This window comes from Plasmodium knowlesi (genome assembly GCF_000006355.2).
Source record: "Plasmodium knowlesi strain H genome assembly, chromosome: 7".
NCBI lineage: Eukaryota > Apicomplexa > Aconoidasida > Haemosporida > Plasmodiidae > Plasmodium > Plasmodium knowlesi.
In genome coordinates this window covers 1,414,906-1,437,348 of record NC_011908.2, presented here as the reverse complement: position 1 = coordinate 1,437,348, position 22,443 = coordinate 1,414,906, and the positions used below count along the sequence as shown (strand labels likewise).

The following is a 22,443-nucleotide window of genomic DNA, read 5'->3' as shown; positions in this document are numbered from 1 at the left end:
AGGGGAAGTACTCACTTGTAAGGGGGGCGCAACTAATTATTAATTCACATGTACCCATTCCCATGTGTGTATATTTGTATGCAGCTGTTCACTCTGCCCGATGGACTACACAGAATGGGAGTGAACAAATTAGGGAAAGACACGCACAAAAAAAAAAAAAAAAAAAAAAAAAAACGAAAAGAAAAGAATAGCCACTCCGTCAAATGTGTACCGTATGCATTCCTGCTTGTTGAGTCTTCCACGACACCACGGAATGGGACTGCACTTAATGCGACGCTCATCGAGTTCGCTCCTCTTTTTACCTTCTCGATGTCGACACGCAGATCTACTTCTTTCTTCCTTGTCCAACTGCTCCGATGATAATGGAAGAAGCGAAGAGAGTTTCTATCGTATCACTGTTTATCTTTACACTTCATTCAAAAGTAGGATTTTTTCTTTTTTTTTATGGAAATGACGCAACAAGGGGGGGAGAGAGACACACTCGAGGAATGTCAAATGAACAAGTCTCTTTTTTTTTTTTTTTTTTTTTTTTTTTTATACATTTAAATGTTTTCCCCCTTTGGGCTAACGTAATACAGCATAGTTACTCATGCATGAGTATGAATTTCTTTTTTTTCTGTTATGCCACGGCTCTTTTCTTTTCTACTTCCTTTCTATTTTCTTTTCTATTTTCTTTTCTATTTTCTTTTCTATTTTCTTTTTTACTTTCTTTTCTACTTTCTTTTCTACTTTCTTTTCTACTTCCTTCCTACTTTCTTCCCACTTCCTTCCTACTTGGCACTTTTTTTTTTTTTTTTTTCTGCATTGCCTTTACATGAGTTGGTTCTCGCGATGCCTCGACGAAGGGCTACAGGACTCCCCCCCGCATCAGCTTCGCATGCACATGTGCTGAAGCGCAACCTTGAAAGGGCAAAACTGATTTAGGGGGGAAGGGAAAAAAAAAAAAAAATTTACTCCAAGGAAACTAAGGGAAGATGAGCAACAAAAAAGGGGCTTCCAAACCAACCCTGTCTTATCATGCGAACTATTTTTCTATCTCATGTACATATAACTCATTTGGACTTACACCCGTCTTTCCGCGTTCTCCTTCCCCTTTATGTGCCATTACACACATGTGTATACGTGCAAGCGCACTGTGTAGGTGTTCTTTTTTTTTTTTTTTTTTTTTTTTTTTTATACAGGGAGATCTGAACACATGGGACCGATTTCTAGCACTGGGCTCTACATCTGTGGTATGCTTACTCATCATAAGGTCGGGGATCTAAGTATTATCGCTAAAGATCCCAAAAAAAAAAAAAAAAAAAAAACACACACCTTATACATTTATAGGCGAAGAGTCATTGGTACTAAAACTGCGTGTGCAGACAAGTGCACCCCTAAGGTGAAAATGGTACTCGAAAAAAAAAAAAAAAAAAAAAAACACAAATTCATGGGAAGGGGGACATAAACATTGCGCATGTGTGTACGCGTAAAAGGGAGGTTAGTGGAACGGGTGGCCGAACTGCCACCACTACGACATAATATGAAACGGAAAAAAAAAAAAAAGGAAAACAAGATGAATGAAGTAAGAAAAAAAAAAAAAAAAAAAGGCCATGGAGGCGAAACGAAACGGGAAAAACACTAATAATAAAAAAAAAGTTGCGTCATGCCAACCGTGCGTATAGATACAACGGGGCATTTGTCACGATGGTCGGAACCATGGTGACATCCCCTACACCATATTACTCCTCATCAGACGAATCAAGTGACTTCATGTTGAGCACTGCATTAGGGTAGAGGTCAAATTCCCCAAGAGCGTTCCGCGCGCGCTGCAGGACAGCCTTGGTGTGCCCGCATATCAACTCAAATTTGAAGGGAATAATTATCTCCCCCTTTCCAATGGAGGGGTTCTGTACTAAGAATTCGGAGCACTCGGCCCACTCATACACATCCTGCAGGGTATGATTCAAGCTGAAGGTGTCTTGTATTTTCATCCCGTTCGGTAAACGAATACATATTTTTGTTACCTTCTCATTATCCTTAATTGGTAAGGGGAATTTATTGGCCATCTCCCTTCGCTTCTTTTTCATATTTTTCTTTTGAAGTACCTTTTTCATTTTTTCCTCCTCCTTCTTCTTCCTTTCTTGGACCTTCAGTTGATCCTTCTTCACAGCCTCCATGTATTCCCTGTCCTGCTCCTCCCGAATGAGTCTATCTGTGTACGTTTTATTTTGTACTCTATCTTGGTTTGCCTTCTTAGAGTTCATTTGCTCAATGCACTGCGCTACAGATTTTAAAATATGGCTAACGGACGGGGTTCCGTAAATAATGGACAACTCCTCATACACCTTTACATTACTCGTCTGGATAATGCTAATCTGAGGTAGCATAAAAACGTTCAACACGTTACTTAACTCCCGTATATCCCCCTTGGTAATGTCTTGTGCAAACAGAACACAACAATTATCGAAAAAGGATTTTATATCTTCATTCGTAAAAATGGATTCACAGAAATAGGAGCTATCGTTATTTTCAATGTGTAGATAAACGAGCAGTAACTTTTCCTCCTGCTTCGACACCTTGATGGCTTCACTTAAACTTCCTTTAAAAAAATTAGCATGTCTCTTCCCGAACTTCTCCTCGTAATACGTTGTGAAGGTTTCGTTCTCAGGAGAATTTACAACATATGTACTTACCAATTTCAGGCAAGCGGACAAAAGACTGTACACGCTTTTTACAATGGGGCATATCAACGACCCCAGTTGGTTTAATAGGTAAAACAAATTGGCTCTCTCTATTTTCTCTTCGTTCCGTTGGCACATTTCATTTCTTTCCATCGGTTGCCTTGTCGTTCCTCTGGTCCCGTAGCGGCTGTTCCTACGGTTTCTCATAGATCCATTTCCGGGGTGGTCCTGCACCAGGGTCGAAAGGAGGGGGAACGTTGGTCACAAAAAAGGGAACAAATCCCTACAATTGTAAGAATTGGTGTGGGCGTAAATCGACACAATTGTAAGAATTGGTGTAGGCGCACATGGGAGCACTGTGATTTCCTTTACACACACAGAGGGATGAGTCTCCATCCCTTCTCACCTCATCTATCCTCTCAAAGTCAACCTGCCCCAAGTACGTCGATATCGCCTCCTGCATAGGGGGAAAAATGAATTCACAAATGGAGTGCGCAGGGGGTTCATCACACAAACATGTTCAGATGCAGACAAGAAGAAATGGAAACTGGCAAACACGCCACACGGATTGACTGCTGATGCGAGACGTACCTCCAGATTTCCCTCACAGGTCTTCAAAATGGACTCTGCCTCTTCCTGATCCGATAAATTGGTCACCTCCATGAACATCTTCACCCGCTCCTCCATGGTGGGGATGGCAGAGTCGTGATAACGGAGGAGCGATGTGTGGTGCGTGGCGCGTGGTCTGTTGTAATGGTCGTTCACCTGATTTCACGTCCACCTGGATTCACGTCTACCTAGTTTCACGCCTGTTTCGTGTCAGGTCCGCTTCGCTCCACGCCCCCTTCGCTCAATGCCTTCCCCGACCGCTTAAACCTCTGCACAACGTCAGGGCAAAAACGCTCCACGGAGAGAAACAAAGCAATCAGAACAACCGACAGCACCACTGACCAGAAGATGGAAAGGTGCAACGGCGACAAACTCCCGAGCAAACTGTTATTCAGGTGCCACAAAACTGGCCTTGTCAGTCAAGTACAGGATTATCATTTATTCCGTTTTCGCGGGGAAAGTCGCACGCAGTTCGCCACGAGCTTCTTCCCGCAATATATTTGACAAAGCAATTCTTTATGCTGTTATTCAAATGGCTATTGCGGCATTTTTTTTTTTTTTTTTTTTTTTTTTTTCTGACCTGTTCATATTTTTTTTTTTTTATTTTCCTATTTTTGGCTATTTATTTATTATTTTTTTTTTTTACTATTTTTTTTTTTTTTTTTTTTTTTTTTTTTAAATGGTGAGTTATCCACTGCCCATTTAACCATTTGCCACTTTGGCCATTTATTTCGCGCTCGCTTCTCCTCGTCCATGTGGAATTTCCCGAGGAAGAAGGAACCGTCCAGGTATGTGCAGTGGACGAGATACGTGTACATCGTCGTAGGAAATTGCAGTCCAAGGAGGTAGTTATTCAATACGCTCATCACGTAACTTGCAAATGCACGGCAAGTGCCATGGAGCACTGATTGACTGCTCGAGGTGTAAACACGTATCTGTACCTCTGGGCAAAAGGTCCCCCAAACGCATATAGGAAATTTCCCCTGCACAGTGTTTTTTTTTTTTTTTTTTTTTTTTTTTTTTTTTTAGCCTACTCCTTGGTATGTCGCCGTCGGATTCATTCCTACACATACAAGCGGCCCTATATGTCACATCGACATGTCTCCTTAACTTTGTTTTCTCCGCTCTTCGGCCGTCTGGGTGCGATGGAAGCACAGCGTCTGAGCCAGTTGGGAGGGGGGGATCATGTGGTTGGGTGGTAGGAAAGGGCAGAAACGGAAGAAGAGGAAAATACACCAGTGACTAATGAAACATACGGGTAATTGACGGAACACACCAGTTACTGACGAGGCAGACGCATTAAACAAAAAAATGGGGAAATTAGAACAAAGTAACTGCGGCACGAAGCTGCTGTGCAAGGCCACCACCCCTCGCCCAGCCGTGCAAGGTCCTGCACACCTACCATGAGCCAGGTAGAAGTCAAACAAGGAAGGTAAAAAAACAAATCAAACAAAAAAATCAGACAAATAAATCAAACAAATAAATCAAACAAATAAATCAAACAAATAAATCAAACAAATAAATCAAACAAATAAATCAGACAAATGGATCAAACAAACAAATCAAACAGAGAAACCAGACAGATGGATCAAACAAAGCAATCAGACAAAAAGAAGAAGAGAAAAAAAAAAAAAAAAAAAACACATCAATTGCATATATTACCGTGGAGTGCTACGCTCCTATAATGCGTATAGGTGAAGTGAGAAAAAAAAATTAGAAAAGGGGTAAAACGGGGGAAGGTCAAATGGTGGATTGTCCTCATTGGGCAATTCTCTCCACAAGACAGTGCTTCACCCAAGGGGACAACAAGGGGTGGCAAACAAAAAAAACAAAAAAAAAAAAAAAAAAAAAAAAAAAAAAAAAAAATTAAAGAGTGGATACAAAAGAAGGAAAGCGGGAGAGTAGCAGCCTCCTTGATTGATCAATGTGCGAACAGTCGCACGTATCTTCATTGGGTCATCCTCCTACGCCGCATCACCTGCATATGTCATCACTAGTATAGGCGTTCCCTTAATCGCTAGGTTCCTAACTCCGTTATGAGCGTAACATTTATGCCCCACAGGCGAAAGAAGTTACTCAGGTTCTTTTCCAGCTTCTCTCGGTAATCTGTGACTAGCTGTCGATTTACGATGCTTATTATTATGTAGCGCAGGTTCTTGGAGTTGAAGCAAAAGTTTTTTAGCAGAGGAATGCACACGGGGGATGTTATCATTAGCTTGAAGCACGTCAAGTGAGGGAAGGTATTCTGGATGTAGTTAAAGAACAAGGGGTTAGGGTTACACGAGCCAATAATTAGTTCTCTGCAGGGAGGAGAAGACAGAGACACACAGTCGTTTATCAATTGTTCTTTGGGGTGCAGGGATGGACAAGTAGGTGTACACACTTAGGGGGTTAATGTGAAGAGCGGAGGGCAGTACCCAAAAGGGATCCTACTTACAGCACGTTCGGGAAGGGACACTGGATGGTGTTCTCGGGGAATTGTCGTCCAACTCGGTCCAGGGATGCAGACAATGCGGATGATCCTGATGATCCGGGCAATGCTGGCAGTGGGGGGAGGTCGCCCCCAAGGGGAGGGACCCCGCTCATGTACTTGAGAATGAGAAAAATGCTCTTCCTATTTTTGAGTCGCATTATTTTTTTCCCCCTCAGGAAGTTCGTGTTGTTGATCACATCGAGGATGACTCTCTTCCATGACCTATTCTACGGAAGGGGGTGGTGGTGGTGCAAAGATAAAAAAGGTGAGGAGTGAAAGAAGGTGAGGAATGAAAGAAGGTGAGGAGTGAAAGAAGGTGAGGAGTGAAAGAAGGTGAGGAATGAAAGAAGGTGAGGAGTGAAAGAAGGTGAGGAGTGAAAGAAGGTGTAAAAAGAAAGGTGGTGATATGTGATGGGCGGGGGTACAAAGAAAGAACTGTCCACGCGGAGGAAGTAAGTTCGCCCTGCGAATGAGCCAACCCCCGTACCAGGTACATTAACTTAAACACATCATCCATCCAGGGGAAGAACTCCAAAAGCTTTACAGCATAAACAGTCCCACAAATTGCTTTCATATTGGAGATGTCATTTTTTTCGCTAACGTTAAGTTTTTCAAAAGGAGTGCGTGTTGCATGTTACGCGTCGTACGGAGACATGATGTGTAGATGACATGATGAAGGTTTAGATAGTTGTATTGCCCCTCTTCCTATAGGTAACACTGTGTGTAACGACAGCTACATGTGTGTACAAGAAGCATCTTCCGCACTTCATTTTTTCCTTTTTCTTTTTGTACATGCAAATAGCGGAAGTACTTGCATTTTTTGAGTCACAACGATGGTTAAATGGGTGGTACCCTTTAAAAAAAAAAAAAAAAAAAAAAAAAAAAAAAGAGAACATAGATTTATTCTGCGCGGTAAGGCAAATAACCCGATTCACCCCCGCCCCCTTCCCCCAAAAAAAAAAAAAAAAAAAAGAAAAGAAAAGAACGTGATGGTGCTATGCGGCTGCTACAGGATTGATACTCGCTCCCCGCTGGGATCAGAACACTTACCTCAAATGTGTAACCCCAATCCTCTTTCGACATGCTCAACAACTCTACGCAGAGATGCGCAAATGGAAAAAAAAAAAAAAAAAAAAAAAAAAAAAAAGGGGAAAAAAAAACCTGACCATGCAAGGGAGAAAAAAAAAAAAAAAATAAATAAGAAAAACTAAACTTTACGTGGCCAAATAGGTGTGCATGTTTTACCCCCCTTCTTCATCCAACAAATTATTCCTCTCCATTGTAGGAGAACACCCACTTCGATTAAGTTCCATGCCCTTCCCGTTGCCTCCCCCAGGTACGGTAAAGCCGCCATCTCACGGAACGGTTAGCGCAACGACCAATCGAAGGAAACACCGTGATCAGGCGGGAGGGCCGAGGTATGTTATTCGGGCCAGCACTTCCCCGTAGCATTCAATCGGTATCAATTCTTACACACATATAAGTAGACGTGAGTTGTACGTAGGTACACCTTTCTACAAAAGCAAACATTCCAATAGGTTGCACACACATGCACAAGCAGAGAGGTCAATAGCAAAGCCATTGCTTTCACTAGTGGCTAAGTCAAAATGTGGAGGGGGGGGGGGGAACTTATCTCCATTCATTTCATTCACCCTCCTTCAGTTCAAACTCTTTTTTCCGTCATCATTATGTGAGAGAGGTGGGGTTCCCGAAAAGGGAAGTACACTCCTTAGCTTCTTCTCCCATGCGAGACATTTTTCTGTCCTCCCACATAAACCAAAAAAGTGGAGTTCACACACAAGAGGAACTTTATCATTTATTCTTTTTTTTTTTTTTTTTTTTTTTTCTTTTTTATATGTAAGGGTATGGAACACACCAAGCGGATAACACAGATCATCCTATAGGGTGAAAGAAAAACTTAAGTCGATACTCCTGTTGCAGCGATGCTACTACCCCAGTGACGAACGTGTGACTGAGGAAAAGGCTACTCTTCGTATACATTTGTGTGCGTTCCTATCCGTTTGGCACCCCCCAGGGGGAAATCACAAACCGTTATGTGCCCTTTGAAGATTCGCGCTTTCTCCACAGTAGGGTTGCATTCCTTGGCACGAGGTGCATCAGAACGCTTCGAATGGGGCAAACCCAACGACAATAAGCTAGGGCAGTCGACGAGGCGCACATCCCCCACAGTTCTGGCTTGCTTCCCCCCTTTCCTGTGGGAATTTTCCAAATAGGAAAAAAAAAAAAAAAAAAAAAAAAAAAGTTGGCAAACAAACAAATGAAAAGGTAATGTTATTTTTACACCCAGGGAAACCTCCCCTGAGGAAGGAAGTCCCCTCCAGTTAGTACTCACATGTTTACTTCCCCTTCGAGAAATTTTTTTTTTTTTTTTTTTTTTTTTTTTTTTTTTTTTGCGTATACCTCCCCACACAGGTTAATGGCGCACTGCATACACGGATGCGTTTATCACAGAAATCAATTTCCCTCCGTGCGGCCACTTCGCAACTTACGCGCATACCCCGCGTTAGGATAGCATTTTCCCTATAAGGGATAAAGCGGCGTTTATCCTTTTATCCAAATAATTTTTACCACCTCGCATATGCTGCTTTTTAGCACGCCCCCCAAGGCAGCGCTTCTTCCCCTCACCCTTTAGTGTGGGCACGTTTGCCTCATCATCAACACCTTCCTCCACACCGGCTTGCTACTCTGCTTGCTCTTATTCTGTTTCTTCTTCTGTTTTCTTTTTCCCCCCCCCTTGGGACGCTTAACAAAACCGATTGGCGTAAAGATGGCACTGGTAAGTTTCGCCAGAGGGAGAGGAGTAATAATAACGCTGTGGAGTGGAGCGTAGCCACGGGGACGAGTGTTCAAGGAGTCGGTAGAAAAATGATCGCTCTGTGCTCCCCTATCCTGGTGAATGCATCCCCATCCTAATGAATGCATCCCCATCCTAATGAATGCATCTCCATCCTGATGAATACATCTCCATCCGCATGATTGCTTTCCCCCCCACAGGACGACAACGAGGCGCAGAAGCAAATCCAGCAGATGGTGAACTTCATCCTTAACGAGGCCAAGGACAAGGCACACGAAATCGAGGCCAAGGCACTGGAAGACTTCAACATAGAGAAGCTACGTATTGTTCAAAAAATGAAAGAAAAAATAAGATTGGAATTCCAGAAGAAGTCCAAACAGATGGAAATAAAAAGGTCCATCAGTAGATCCTCCGCCATCAACAAAGCTCGTTTAAAAAAAATGTGTGCCAAGGATCAAGTCTTCAAGGAAATATATAAAATAAGCAGTGAACGACTGGGGGAATTGTACAAGGATAAGGACAAATACAGGAATTTGATCATCGACCTCATTGTCCAGTCACTCTTCTACATGCAGGAACCCCATGTCATAGTCCGCTGCAGGAATGTAGATAAGTCCATCGTAGAAAACTGCCTTAATGATGCTGTACAAAAATATAATGATAAGTTGAAGAAGAAGTTCAACGTTACCAAGAGTGTTAAAATTGAAGTCGATAAGAGTGGGAACTATTTGCCTCCTCCTCCCTCCAGTGATAATGAGGGCAACTCCTGCCTCGGTGGAATAATCCTCACCACCCCTAATAGGAAAATAAACTGTGATAATACTCTCGATGTCCGTTTGAAGCTTGCCATTGAGTACTGCACACCCGAAATTAAACGCATGTTTTTTGAGACACTCTGATAATCCGCGTAGAGGGGCATACCAAACGTGTACCCTTTTTTTTTCACAACAAAAATGGGGTACCATTTCCCCCTTCGTTTATTACTGCTTTTTTTTTTTTTTTTTTTTTTTTTTTTTTTTTTTTTACCTCCCCCTTTTTTTTTAAACTTAAGACAACCCCACTTTTGATCTAATATGCGCACTGCAGTTGTGTAAAAAAAAAAAAAAAAAACATGACCCGTTCAGATAAAAAAAAAAAAAAAAAAAAAATAGCTAGCTAGCCATCCCACAAAGGAGAAGGGACATGTTCTCCAGACATTCCCATCTATACGTTTTAATCAGCACACGTGGGATAGTCGAAACGATTCGATGTCCGGTGCGTAGATCCCCATGCGGAGGTGTAAATGCGATACGGAAAAGGCACCGACGCGTTGAAGCCACGCTAGGTCTGATCTGCACACATGCTCAATTCGAACTGCCGCCATTCTTCCATGTTGTGACAGCTTTCCCGCATATGGCGCTCCCTAAAACTGACCCTTGGAAATTTTGGAGTATCGCTTCTTCCGCAGCAGGCGTTCGTCCCGCTTCTGAATGTAGTCCATGCGCAGTTGGCGCTCCGACTTGCGGTTGTCCACGCGGCCCGACTCCTCCAAATTCCTCCTAAACTGCTCGGCCGCCAACTTCGCTTGAAGAACTCCAAACGCACACCGAAAACGACGAATGCGGTGCACCCCGTCCTCGACCCACTGCACCATCCATACGTTCAGCCGATGGTAATACGAAACACCCTTCACCTTCGACACAAACCAGGGGATTTCCTCATACACAACATTGTACTTTCGTTTCTTCCAATACTTCCAGTTGGGCAATAAGTTCCACGGGTAATCACTTCCCAAGTTCTCCCCTGCCCTTAGTGACTCTATCCATTTGGTTCGATAATAATTGCTTGGTAGGTACTGCTGGAGTTCATTCGTCTTGGCTTCAAAACAATCCGATGGGGAAAGAAATTCCGGTGGCGTCATGTGTGGGTGGATAACCTCCTTCGTCTTCGGCTTGTAGGGATGTTTCGAGAGGCGCGCTACTGACAAGGTACACACCTTCCTACTGACACAGAGTCGCCCCCCCAGTTTGAAGCCATCTCCCCGTGTTAGGAGCTGACAAGCAAGGTTACCCAGCTTGATCATATTTTTTCTGGGGGAGCATTCATTCCAGGGGGTTTAAAATAAAGGAGGAAATTACTTCTCCCTCAGCGTCATCTCCAGTGGGCACTTGTTCTTTTATCATGTTTTCTTGTTGATGTTCTCTTCCACAAGAAGTTACTCCTATCTGCTCGTATTATGCTCTTTGCAGAGGGAAGGCACTTTTCCTTTAGCGGCTGCTCCCCCTTTGTGCTACTTTGCATAAAAAAAAAAAAAAATATGAACAGGTCAGGCGATTTTGCCACTTTGTCATAGTCCTCCTTACCCATTTTGTATTTTTTTTTTTTTTTTTTTTTTTTTTTTCCCGCACTCCTTCACCCCTTCACAAATGGAGATGCCTGTTGCGTACACCTCGATCAACACGATGCATGGGCTAAATGAACTCCTACATACAACAAAGGAACCATCCGTTAGCGAGACTAACATAGTGGGAAGGAACACCGTCAACACACAGGCCAATTCCTTAACTGCCTTTTTCAATGGAGTATACCCTTCCCATGGATGCACACCCTTCTGGGGGGAAAAGAAGAAAATAAATCCAAGGGATATTTTCCCATGCTTGGTAAAATACACCCGAGTTGTCCTAGTTGTTGTCGTTATCGCTCCCTTAAGGTGAAGAACATTTTAACCTTTACAAAGATCTGACGACGAAAATATCCCCACTGAAGTTTACACTAAAACGCTTATCAATCCCTTTCCTAGGGTTGGGTTGCCTCCCAACTTGTTAATAAAAAAAAAAAAAAAGAAGAAACTATTCCTAAGTGATACTCCTTCACGAGGAAAGGGGCCACTCTATATCTCTTCGCATGAACAGTTACACATCACATGCATAGGCAAAAAAAAAAAAAAAAAAAAAAAAAAAGGAATGTTCAAATGGGAATTTCGCAAATGCAGGTATTACGTTGCACGAAGTTAATGGTCTCCGTGTTGCTCTGTTTATATCCAAATGGGAATAGGTAAAAAATAGGGGTGGGGGTGAGGTTCCTTGGATATGTCTCCTCGGAACAGTGCACAAAACAAAGGTACACGATGTGAAACGCCATAAGTAGTCACACAGAAGGAAGTACACTCATCTTTGAGGGGTGACATCTCTCTACTGGGTCTTCTGCCAAGAGACAGGAAGGTACCACTACCAAAACCAGGTGGATACTTCCCGTCCAATTTGGCCTACCACCTAGGTGCCCTTCCGAGGGGTTCTCAGCTTGTTTAAGTATTTAGCATAATTGGGGTGGCCAATGCTAAACATGTTATTGGCGTATTTGAACTTTAGCTTCTGCACCAGGAGGTTAACTTTATTATCGTGTGCAAGCAGAGCCAGATAGGCAACGAAGAACGTTAAGTAAAGAATGGATGTACCGAATTCATTTTCGAAAATTTTCTGAGTTAAAAAGTCGATCGTCTTTCCTGCCATGAATATGTACTCTGTCTTTGGATTATTTTCTTCCTCTTTGTGTTTTGCTTCAAACATGATAGGGGAGATGAGTAGCATCGTCCCTCCTGCAGCTGCCGTTGCGGATGTACCCTTGCCCCTTGCGTTTTGTGTTATTTCCCTCATCTGCACGCATTTATTCCCTTGCACTGATGGCCTCCTCATACTCATCGCGCTATTCCTCACCCAATTGGTGAAGAGAGCACGCAGGCGCGGCAATTCGTTTGGCATTTTTTGCCGGTATGATTACTGGTGAAACCACACGTTCATGCGCGTGTTCACTGATGCGGTACACGACTTTCTCCCTGAAGAATCAATGAAGTGGTAGGTGTTCCTCCTCTCCTTCAATATGATGCCAGTTCCTCTTTGAAGTATTATACAGGGTGGGTGGGGGGGAAGTTGATGAGGAACGAACAGGTGCTTTAATGTGGCTGGGGAAAAGTTCCTCCTTTTTAAACTTCCTCTTCTACTTAGAGAATGAAACACCTTCGACGGTTGTTCGTAGCGACGCGTGTGGCTTCTTCCTACAATTAGCGGAGCAAGGAAAAAAAAAAAAAAAAAAAAAAAAAAAAAAAAAAAAATTCTCAAAATGGGAGTAGCATCTGTGATGGTGAGATATATGTGCGCCGCATGTGGTGCTACGTGTTTGTAATAATTTGTCAGCTTAGTTTTTGTTCACCCTCTTGAGGGGGTATGCCGCAAACACTTCGCTCATTACATGTGCTTACACGCTGTAAATTCGCCGCGCCGGTTATAAATTGGCAGTCGGAAAAGGAAATAGCGCGACGTGCACCCAACGTAGGGAAAAAAGTAAAAAAGTGGCATGTTAAGGGGAAGTGTCCCTGGAGTTAAGTATTTTTTTTTTTTTTTTTTTTTTTTTTTTTTTTTTTTTCCTGCACATGAACCTGAGCTGATGAAGCATTGTCACTTCATCTTTATGTGTATTTTTTTTTTTTTTTTTTTTTTTTTTTTTTTTGCCCCTTCTGGGAGTGCCTAACCGAAGCGTTGTTCTTCTCCATTTAGAGGAGCTTGTCCCCTTTTCAGCTGAGCCACACATTCCCCTCTTTTACCACGTTCAGTCTTCCATGGAGATGATCCACACCTAGGAGAATTGTACAACCCAAGTTAGGCCTTTCCTTCGCCTCCCCACCATTGCCAAAGATGAGATAGGAAGAGCTATACACAGAAGGAACACATCAAGCAGGTTCAGCCCAACGAAGAGAAAGGACATAAAAAAACTGAAGGACGAAAGTTGCACCGCACACACCCCCATCTACTTTCCCTGTTCGTTTTTCTCTGTCGAAAAATGCAGTACAATCTGATCGGGAGCAGAATCAACAACCACTATGTGTTGGATCCCTACGTCAGCATGCTCTACCTAAAAAGGGCATATAAATTCTTGAAGCTCCTAAAGGACAATGAAGGAGAGGTTATCATTGTTGGAAATAACCACAGAGAAATCAACTTAGAAAACTACTTTAATAAAATTCAGCGCAAGGAGATATGTGATTTAAATACCATAACAAACGTTACGAAGACATTTGACCTGCTTGTTTGCACCGACTTAGCGTTGTTCTACCCCTACATCAAGAGCGTCCTCATCCCCAAAATGTTGATTGCGGATGGAAATACCTTCATCAAGTACAAGTCATTTTTGCATGCCTTTGATTACTTCATTCCACTGACCAATCAGAAGCTAGACCGACACCTGCACTATGTGCTAGCGCGTAGATACCTCTCGTGAGGTGGTTATTGCGGTCACCCAGGGGAGAAGGAGCACTTGCGTTGTTACACGTCGTTGCGCCTGAGTAGTTATCGTAGAGATACAAGAAGGAGTGCATTCCTCTCCACGAGGTTACAACTAAGTTGCCTTAATAAGCGGTAAGAATGGATAGACAAACCGATGAACAACAACAAGAACAAAAAAAAAAAAAAAAAAAAAAAAAAAAAAAAAGAGACTGACTTATAAGTGCACTAAAAAGGTAAAAGCGGAGAGTAGCACCCACCATGCATAAACAATGATCAGATAAAGTCATCCATGTTCAGCACCGATTTGACAAGAGACCAACACTTGGGTTGGTTACAAATGATATCCTGGGAAAGTTTGGTCTGGCCCGTTTCCTTATATTCCTGTGACATGTTAAGAAGGAACTTGCGGGAGATGTTAACTGCTGTGCTAACAGTGAGGTTCACGTTGGATATGTCCATGCACTTGATGATCCAGGGGGGCAGTTTGCTCTTCTTGTCATTACGCGCATATCGAATATCCGCAAATATCATAATCCCATAGTCCTTCTTATTTCGTATGATCCGCCCGACGCATTGAGAAGCCTGTCGCATCGCGTCGAACGTTAAAAACTCATTCTCCTGAATATTATATGTTTCTTTTAAAAAATCTAGTCTGGCTTTAAGGATCCTGGAGAGGGTATACTGGTAGGGAATACCAAAGAGAATGACGCATTTACCGTAATGCTTATCAAAATCAATTCCCTCGGCAATTTTTCCACGACAGATGGATAAAAAAATAGCCCCTTTTCCTAAATCACATGCTCTCTTAAAGTTATGGAGAGCAATTGTTGTGGACACGATATCCTTGGTCTCAATAAATATTAATTTATATTCGAGAATACTTGTGATGATACCCAGTTCGTACCAAGAGGAAATTACTTCCTCCATGTAGATGTACGAAGGGAAGTAAGCAACTATTCCATCGGGTATTGTTTTACACATTTCCACCAACAGCATACCGTAGTTCTTTATAACCGTTATGTCACTCCGTAGAGAAAACTGAGAAGATAATGGTACCAGATCAGAACTTTTAGTAACAATAAGTGGACACACACAATTTCTATCAAAGGATATTGGAAAGGACGCTGTCAACACTGTCTTGAAGTTTAGCAGCTTAGGGTATAATTCTAAAGGTGTTATTGTTCCACTTGTTAGAACAACCGATTTATATTTGTTAATCACCGATTTCATTGCTATGGACGAATCTAGACAAGCGAATTGGATTACTGGATCATAGATACCTGTAGCTTCTGGGTAAGGTTCACATATAATGATAAACCCTTGAAAGTAACTCCCCAACAGGGTACAGAAATTGCATACGATATTTAATGCAGAATATTCATCTACGTTAACTATCTGCAGTGAATTCAATATAGATTTCAAGCGATCGAAACAGAACTTAAAAAATGATGTATCCAGTTTGGTTTCCCGTTCACATTTATATAAAAAGGAAAGGGGTCCTTCTGATGTTATTTCATAGATGTTAACATATTTCTTTAGATACATTACAACTATTCTCATTAAATTTAGAAAATGCTCCGATTTCCTTATGTGACCGGGAATTACCGCATTCCTTACAATATCTTCCATTAGGATGGGACTGTAATGCAAATCCGTTGGATCATCTACTCCATTACTAGGAGCATTAGTCAAGGCTTCTTTGGTATCCTCGGAGAATAAACTACTAACTACACTTTCATCATTTTTACCCGTTGAGATTAGGTTTCTTTTTGACTGACCCAGTAACTTTGCCAACCCATCAATTAGATTGTCTTCCTTTGCCTTCTTCTCATCCAAGGAGGTATCACCTAAGGATGATGGATGATCTTCCACTCCAAGGGGATTCGTCACCCTAGGAAAAATTAAATTCAGGTCTTCATCAAAGTAGACCTGTCCCTCTGCGCCTGTCTTGCCTCCTCCCTCTGCGCCTGTCTTACCTCCCTCCTCTGCGCCTGTCTTGCCTCCTCCCCCTTCGTAGGTCTTGCCTCCTCCCCCCCGTTGCGCTTGTTCGCCACCCTGCGCCCGCAGCTCCTGCAAAATCCGACGGCAATCCTCCCTCAGCTTCTCCTCGTTCATAATTTTTGATGTCTCAATTTTTTCAAGCAACTTCTTAATATTGCCGGTGGCTTTGTTTAAAATGTTCCTATCGATGTTTACGCTGAGTGCCTCCAGGCAGACACTATCAATGTTGTGTGCCTCATCAAAAACAATGATATCCTTCTTGTAAAGATTCACTCGGTTATTCATGTCTCTTCCAATAAATAGCGATTTGGACACCTTAGGATCGATTATGTATTGATAATTTAACACTATCACTTTGGCCACCTCGATAATTTTCTTTGCGCAAAAATAGGGGCACATGGGAATGTTTTCATTTTTTTCATTTTTGTAACCCTTGCAGATCACCTTCAGATCCTCTATAGTGTACACGCCCGGCTCGATGAAGTCAAAGAGAAACTCCTTCTTGTAGTTCTCGTAATAACCACACAAACCTATCTCACTGTACTCTTCCATGGAATTCCTTGTGTTATATATGTCGAAATAATCCTCTATATCTATGTGTTGCCTGTTCTTTACGATGAATTCTGAGATTCGGTCCCTATCTCTATGTGCAGTCCCCATTTGGTTTATCTTCTGGTTAATGTACTTCTTCTCCCGGACAAAGGTCGCAGTCAACTTTCGACACTCCTCGTCTATCTTCTCTCGCTCGTGCTTCTCTAAGACTCGTTCGTTCACGCACATGCACCTCCGCGCGCTAATTCCTATGGCCAGTATATCTCCGGGGGGTGCTCCACTATTGGCATTGCCGTTGTTAGCGTTGGCATTGCCGTTGTTAGCGTTGGCATTACCGTTGTTAGCGTTGGCATTTCCGTTGTTAGCGTTGTCAGTTCTGTGCTGGTTGTTTGTTGGTTGTGTAGTGGTTGTGTTGGCCGTGCTTTGCACCTGTACCTTCCCCCCACCGGTTTCCTCCACGCTCCCCTGGGCACGTTTCCGTAACGTATCCACTCTATACTGAATCACCTTCTTCAACTCGATCAGCGACTTCTCCATCTCTGCCACCGTGCGCGTGCAGAAAATGAACTTCCCATCATCATTCTTCTTATATTGATACGATGTTATGAGAGAAAAAATAGCCACCGTTTTCCCCGTACCTGTGGGCATCTCCAATACGCAGTGACCCTCACTATCTAGGGTCTTCTTCAAGTAACGCATGTAGGCATACTGCTCCGGGTATATGTAATCATAAGGGAAGAAAACCTCGAGGTCGTCCAGATGAAAGACCACCATTCTTCACGCGCAGCGGAAGGGGGGGAAGGGGGGGTTTTAATCGGCCTTCGCTTCACTTCCAGGTACCATGCAAGATACGAGTGTGTTAGCTTATCCCTAGTTTTATTACTTTTCCTTCTTTAACTTCTCCACCCCCTGATCGGCTTCTCCGGCCATGTGGGCAGAAGCAGTCCTCGCCCCAACGGTTTCCAAAAAAAAAAAAAGGGGGGGGGAGAGACTTTTAACCTGCACAGCGGATTAAGCACAAGTGGGAGAACACCAAATGGAGAAAAAAAAAAAAAAAAAAAAAAAAAAAAGTAAAAATAAATAAATGAATTATAAACTTTCAGCTATTACTCACTTTCCCCTTTGGTATTCCTCCATTGCGAGGACCAAGTGGCCATCATGGAGCCAATCTTCATGCGGAGACGCAAAACGGCGTGCATGGAATGGCTCACTTTGGCTACACCTAAGTTTACAGAGGACCAACTTGGATGAACAAGGCAGACCTACACATGTTGTGCTTATCACCGGTCCAAGAGAGGTAGAAGCACGCAAACATCGAGATGGAGAGCCAGTCAACACGACCACCACAACGGGGGGTAGTGAAAAAAAAAAAAATAAACGACTTGCATATCACTCTTACCATGGCACTACCTGAACACGCGGATTGCAAATGTGGTACCCACGTGAGCGGCGACTCCACCCAGGTGGCTCCAACATTTGAACTCCAACGTTTGAACTATAACATTTTTGGCCCCAACATTTGGATGCGATAATTACTACCTTTTTAATCCTCCTTCCTGAAAATTTTCATTTTTCTTTCGCCTGACCTGTTAATATAAAAAAGGGCAAAGGAAAAAATTGCCACCATCGTTATCATCACCACTACGGAGGGAAGGATCGTGGAGTGTTGTCCCCTTTTATGTTTTCCCGTCAACTACCACACTACCACCTCGCGATTATCGATGGGTGGGAATGTGGGTTTTTCCGTGGCTATAAATGATGAGTTCGAATACGCTGTAGGTCAGTGGAGTGGCCTCGCGGAGTTGGCATTTCGCAAAAAACACACTGACGCTACGCCTTTGCTATTTCGTTGCTACACCCCCCCAACATGCTCACCAGGTTCATCCTGGCAACCGCGACGCTCATTCAAGTCTGGTCGTTGCGCACACGGGGACAGGACAAAATAAGCTACCACTTCCCTTGCTCCTTCCTGACCACCTCCTGGGTGAAGATATCTGCAACGCACCACCAACGCTCCTCAAATCGCAGAGGAAACAAAAGCCTGAAAAGTGTAAGAGGCATCAGAACCTTCAACCCTACTGACTACGCAAAGAGGGAGTACATATTTAAAAAATGGAAAGAACTAGCAAAGGCCTTTTCCTACAGTTTTTACGATCTACCCGTTCTGGAGGATTACAACATTTTTCAGAAAACCAAAATAAATGAGGCCTACGACTTTGTTAAAAATAAGCGACATTTGATTCTGCGACCAGAAATCACCCCCCAGTTGGTAAGACACCTGTTTGTGCGGGAGGAGAGGACACATCAATCGGGTCGTCAGGAAGGGAATGAACAAAGTGAAGTAGCTAAACAGAGGGAGGATAACCAAATTTGTGAAAATGATAGAGAGACGATTGATCAAGAAGGGGGGGGGTATTCTTCTCCACTCCAAAGTGCAGTACTAACGAATCGCGTACAGACCTCAGCCCGTGTGCGGATCAAGCCGTACCGATTGCACAATCTACGCAAGATACATAAAGTGAGTACCATCGGTCAGTGCTTTCGGTATGAACGAACAAGCAACTGCAGAAAAAGAGAACATTACCAGTGGAATATGGACATAATAGGGACGGACCTGATAGATGCAGACATCGAAATCCTAACCATCTTAATCTCCTTCTTCCGCCGAGTACACCTACTGCCCAGCGATGTAGTTATAAAAATAAATGACAAGAGAATTGTTTCTTACATGATAAAAAAAATTTTCAAGTCATCCCTCAGGGAATTTTCCCATCCCTACATTCAACAGCATGTCCTCAAAAATATCTTACACAATTTAGATAAGTATAAAAAAATATCCAGTGGTATTTTTAAGTTTTTCATTCAAAGGAAAATGCCATATTTGCAGAGACATGAAGTCACTAATTTTTTCAATATCATTGGAAAAATAAAAAACTTACCTGACCTGGCAACATTTTTTTACTCCCCAGGAGAGCAAGAAATTTTTTCAGATCTCCACAATGTGTTGAATTATTTTCAGCAGATGAATTTAAACCGTTACTTCGAACTTGACTTAACTATCGTTAGGGGGATGGATTACTACACGAATATCATTTTTGAAAGTTTCTACAGACACAAAGAGTACAGAGCAATTTGTGGCGGGGGTAGATATAGTTATGTTCTTAACGAGGGTCAGCGTGTGTGTGCAGTGGGTTTTGGGATGGGGGATGTCGTCATCACAGAGATTCTATTCAACAACCAAGAGCGTCACGGGGGGAATGGTCCAGGAAACTTAGCCGACGAGTTTTACAAAAACGTTGACGTAGTTAGCTTCTCTCCCTCCAGGGCGCAGCATCAACCAAGGCAGAAGCATAGTGTCCACCCCACCCACACCCACACACAGAAGGAACAGGTCCACATACAGAAGGAACACTTCCACATAGTGGACACTCTACGCAGAAACGGTGTTCGCGTGTACTCCCTACTCCAGGGTAGCAACAACAACAGCCTTTCCAAGGCTTTGAAGAAAGCCAACTCCCTGCGCGCAAATTTTTTTTTCTTCTTCGATGAGCACAGTGAACTCTTCATCCTGAAGGATTTGAGAACAGGGGGCCAACACGCGGTCACGCCCGAGGACGTCCTGTCCGTCTACTCTTCGGGGATTTCCTTGCCATCCCCCGTAGTTCCACCGGGGGCGGCGCGCGGAGTAGCGCAGGGTAGCGCAAAGTAGCGTTCGCCTCCCAATGGGTGGAAAATAATTTTGCCATTTTGCCATTTTGCCATTTCGCCATTCTCCACGTTCATGGTACATCAGGTGCTCGATCATCAATTCGCTTCTCCATTTTTTTGTTGTTCGTTTGTTTGTTTGTTTATGTTTCTTTTCCCCTTCGTCTGCACTGGAGCCCCGTGCTAACCTTTTTTTCGTCCTTTTTTCAAATCCCCCCGGGAGGTTATAACTAGGCACACCAACACCCTCAAAACAATGATTCGTTTTTTTTCACGGAAATCTCGTTTTCAGGGGTTACAGCTACCCTTTGTGGTGATTTACTAGGTAATGGGAGAAAACACAACAGCCCCAAATTCAATGCACAGTGTAGGTAGCTTTTTTTTTTTTTTTTTTTTTTTTTTTCTCCCTTGCATGGTCAGGTGTTTTTTTCCCCTTTTTTTTTTTTTTTTTTTTCTTCCATTCTGCCTGACCCGTTCAGGCGAAATCAGTTAAATGGCACTTTTTGAAAAAGCGAAAATGATCTAACTCTTTCCCCATTTGACGAAACATTGATGAGCAGAACCTTCACCCACCAGGATTAGTCGTAATTTTTTATATTTTTCTTTTTCCATTTACCTCTAACATGGGGGACTTATGAATGGCATATTTTGGGAGGCCCCCCCCCTTCTCCAACGTCGACAAATTAGATGACACGATGTAGAGGGGGGTCATGGGCAAGACCGCATTTTGAACAATCCAATATGAATGCGCTTATCGGGCAGGAAGGCGCATAATATATAGCACTCTACTGTGTGGCATCTTACAGCACACGAAAAATAAATAAACAAATAAATAAACAAATAAATAAACAAATAAATAAACAAATAAATAAACAAATAAACAAATAAATAAAATAAGGAGGCCAATTCTGTGTCCACCCTCCCCCTCCAACTACTCATCTTGCAGATAAGCAGTGAAATATTTCTTGTACCATTTACAAGGAGACACTCTGGAGAGGAGGAGGCATATTTCTCACTTCTCACTAACTCCAGATCGGTAGCCCAATGGAGGACAGTGACGATGAAGATAACGTCCAGGTAGTCCTTCTTTTCCTCCCGGTGCACGCGCACGCATATACTCTCATATATATTCACATGGTCGTCACTTACTCCCTCCCACACACACACCTGTAGGTGATCGTTTTTGGAAATTCAACGGAAGCTAATTTTGACGACTTCTACAAAGAACAGGACCCAACAAAGGAAGAACACGGAGGTAAGGGCAGAACCTGTGGGAGTTTCTACTTATGAAGAAGGGACCCTTATAAATTATCAAATGCGCCTCCCCCATTTCTGTCACTTTTTTTTTTTTTTTTTTTTTTTTTTTTTTTTCTCACTTTGGTCTCTAATTTCATCGTAATTTTATTCCCTTTTCTGTGTCTCCCTTTTCTTTTGTAGGGGATGGCAGGGGGGATCCCGAGGGAGGCGAATTCGCCAGGGGTGAAGCCGAAGTAAGATACATAAAGCGAAGGGGGGAAGAGAGCTATGACTCCTCCATTCCGTGCATTCCCGTGTAGCGATGTCACATGGAGCGATGTCCCATGGAGCGATGTCCCATGGAACGAAGCAAAGACCATCTGCAGTCACTCTTATCCTCTCCAGTAATGACCACTTCGAATATCTTTTCCCACGCCCCATCCACCTCTGCAGGAAATACCGCGTGACGTAGACCTCGACACTCAAGTAGAGAGAGCCACTCGGGAAAACAAAGTCTTCCTCAAGTACGACTACACACGGGAGAAGCCATGGGCACACCATGCAGACAAGAGCATGTGGTTTAATTATAACTTCGATGAACACTCCTTCAAGGAATGGGTCCAGAAACACATCGACAAGCGGATAGAGAAGCAACACAACTATCAAGTTGAAAATGCCGACAATATATTTGAGGACAAGCTCAGGGCAGTTTCTAGGACCCCTCGAAATTTTGAAGATACATATCGAAGGGGGTATGGTGATCATCACGAACAGAACTACGATGACGACCCCATGCGGCGTAATCCAAAGGGAGTGAGGAATAACACAGCGATGAAATCCAGTAACACTAGGAAAGGGGCTTTAAGTAATAACTACAATCCACAGAGAAGTAATAACACTCCATTTCAACCCCAAGAGGAGAACACAGTCCATTTTCAACCTCTTAGTGAAGAAGACAACTACATGGATGGTCGAAGCAGGAAGATGCCCCTTGAAAAAGCATCGAATAGAACAGTGGAGGGAGGGCACCCTGTTCAAGGGGAGGACCTCACGCAGTTTCAGGATTTAGTTAATTTCTTTAAGCTGAACCCTGGGGTATAAAAAGCAATTCTGGGAGGGGGAACAACACGAGGA

At 43.0% G+C, this 22,443-nt stretch overlaps 9 protein-coding genes across 9 annotated transcripts; 4 read left to right on the top strand and 5 right to left on the bottom strand.

The window, feature by feature from the left end:
• Positions 1-1,721: 1,721 nt before the first annotated feature.
• Positions 1,722-3,350, bottom strand: PKNH_0733400 (UBX domain-containing protein, putative; the record flags this gene model as incomplete). The annotated part of the gene is made up of 3 exons (XM_002258589.2): positions 1,722-2,891; positions 3,070-3,120; positions 3,255-3,350. The coding sequence occupies 3 exons, from the start codon at positions 3,348-3,350 to the stop codon at positions 1,722-1,724; spliced, it is 1,317 nt and encodes a 438-aa protein (XP_002258625.2).
• A 1,939-nt stretch (positions 3,351-5,289) lies between these two features.
• PKNH_0733300 (conserved Plasmodium protein, unknown function) lies at positions 5,290-6,319 on the bottom strand (the record flags this gene model as incomplete). Its single annotated transcript, XM_002258588.1, has 3 exons — positions 5,290-5,572; positions 5,710-5,972; positions 6,233-6,319. 3 exons carry the CDS (start codon positions 6,317-6,319, stop codon positions 5,290-5,292), a joined length of 633 nt encoding a protein of 210 aa, XP_002258624.1.
• A 2,214-nt stretch (positions 6,320-8,533) lies between these two features.
• Positions 8,534-9,459, top strand: PKNH_0733200 (V-type proton ATPase subunit E, putative; the record flags this gene model as incomplete). The annotated part of the gene is made up of 2 exons (XM_002258587.1): positions 8,534-8,542; positions 8,761-9,459. The coding sequence occupies 2 exons, from the start codon at positions 8,534-8,536 to the stop codon at positions 9,457-9,459; spliced, it is 708 nt and encodes a 235-aa protein (XP_002258623.1).
• Positions 9,460-9,962: 503 nt separating this feature from the next.
• On the bottom strand, positions 9,963-10,622 carry PKNH_0733100 (AP2 domain transcription factor, putative; the record flags this gene model as incomplete). The annotated part of the gene is made up of 1 exon (XM_002258586.1): positions 9,963-10,622. One exon carries the CDS (start codon positions 10,620-10,622, stop codon positions 9,963-9,965), a length of 660 nt encoding a protein of 219 aa, XP_002258622.1.
• Positions 10,623-11,811: 1,189 nt separating this feature from the next.
• Positions 11,812-12,297, bottom strand: PKNH_0733000 (ATP synthase-associated protein, putative; the record flags this gene model as incomplete). Its single annotated transcript, XM_002258585.1, has 1 exon — positions 11,812-12,297. The coding sequence occupies one exon, from the start codon at positions 12,295-12,297 to the stop codon at positions 11,812-11,814; it is 486 nt and encodes a 161-aa protein (XP_002258621.1).
• Positions 12,298-13,372: 1,075 nt separating this feature from the next.
• Positions 13,373-13,810, top strand: PKNH_0732900 (uncharacterized protein; the record flags this gene model as incomplete). Its single annotated transcript, XM_002258584.1, has 1 exon — positions 13,373-13,810. The coding sequence occupies one exon, from the start codon at positions 13,373-13,375 to the stop codon at positions 13,808-13,810; it is 438 nt and encodes a 145-aa protein (XP_002258620.1).
• A 278-nt stretch (positions 13,811-14,088) lies between these two features.
• PKNH_0732800 (TFIIH basal transcription factor complex helicase XPD subunit, putative) lies at positions 14,089-17,142 on the bottom strand (the record flags this gene model as incomplete). The annotated part of the gene is made up of 1 exon (XM_002258583.1): positions 14,089-17,142. One exon carries the CDS (start codon positions 17,140-17,142, stop codon positions 14,089-14,091), a length of 3,054 nt encoding a protein of 1,017 aa, XP_002258619.1.
• Positions 17,143-18,235: 1,093 nt separating this feature from the next.
• Positions 18,236-20,077, top strand: PKNH_0732700 (histidine--tRNA ligase, putative; the record flags this gene model as incomplete). Its single annotated transcript, XM_002258582.1, has 1 exon — positions 18,236-20,077. One exon carries the CDS (start codon positions 18,236-18,238, stop codon positions 20,075-20,077), a length of 1,842 nt encoding a protein of 613 aa, XP_002258618.1.
• A 1,040-nt stretch (positions 20,078-21,117) lies between these two features.
• Positions 21,118-22,410, top strand: PKNH_0732600 (conserved Plasmodium protein, unknown function; the record flags this gene model as incomplete). Its single annotated transcript, XM_002258581.1, has 4 exons — positions 21,118-21,150; positions 21,247-21,328; positions 21,511-21,563; positions 21,763-22,410. 4 exons carry the CDS (start codon positions 21,118-21,120, stop codon positions 22,408-22,410), a joined length of 816 nt encoding a protein of 271 aa, XP_002258617.1.
• Between the last annotated feature and the right edge of the window lie 33 nt (positions 22,411-22,443).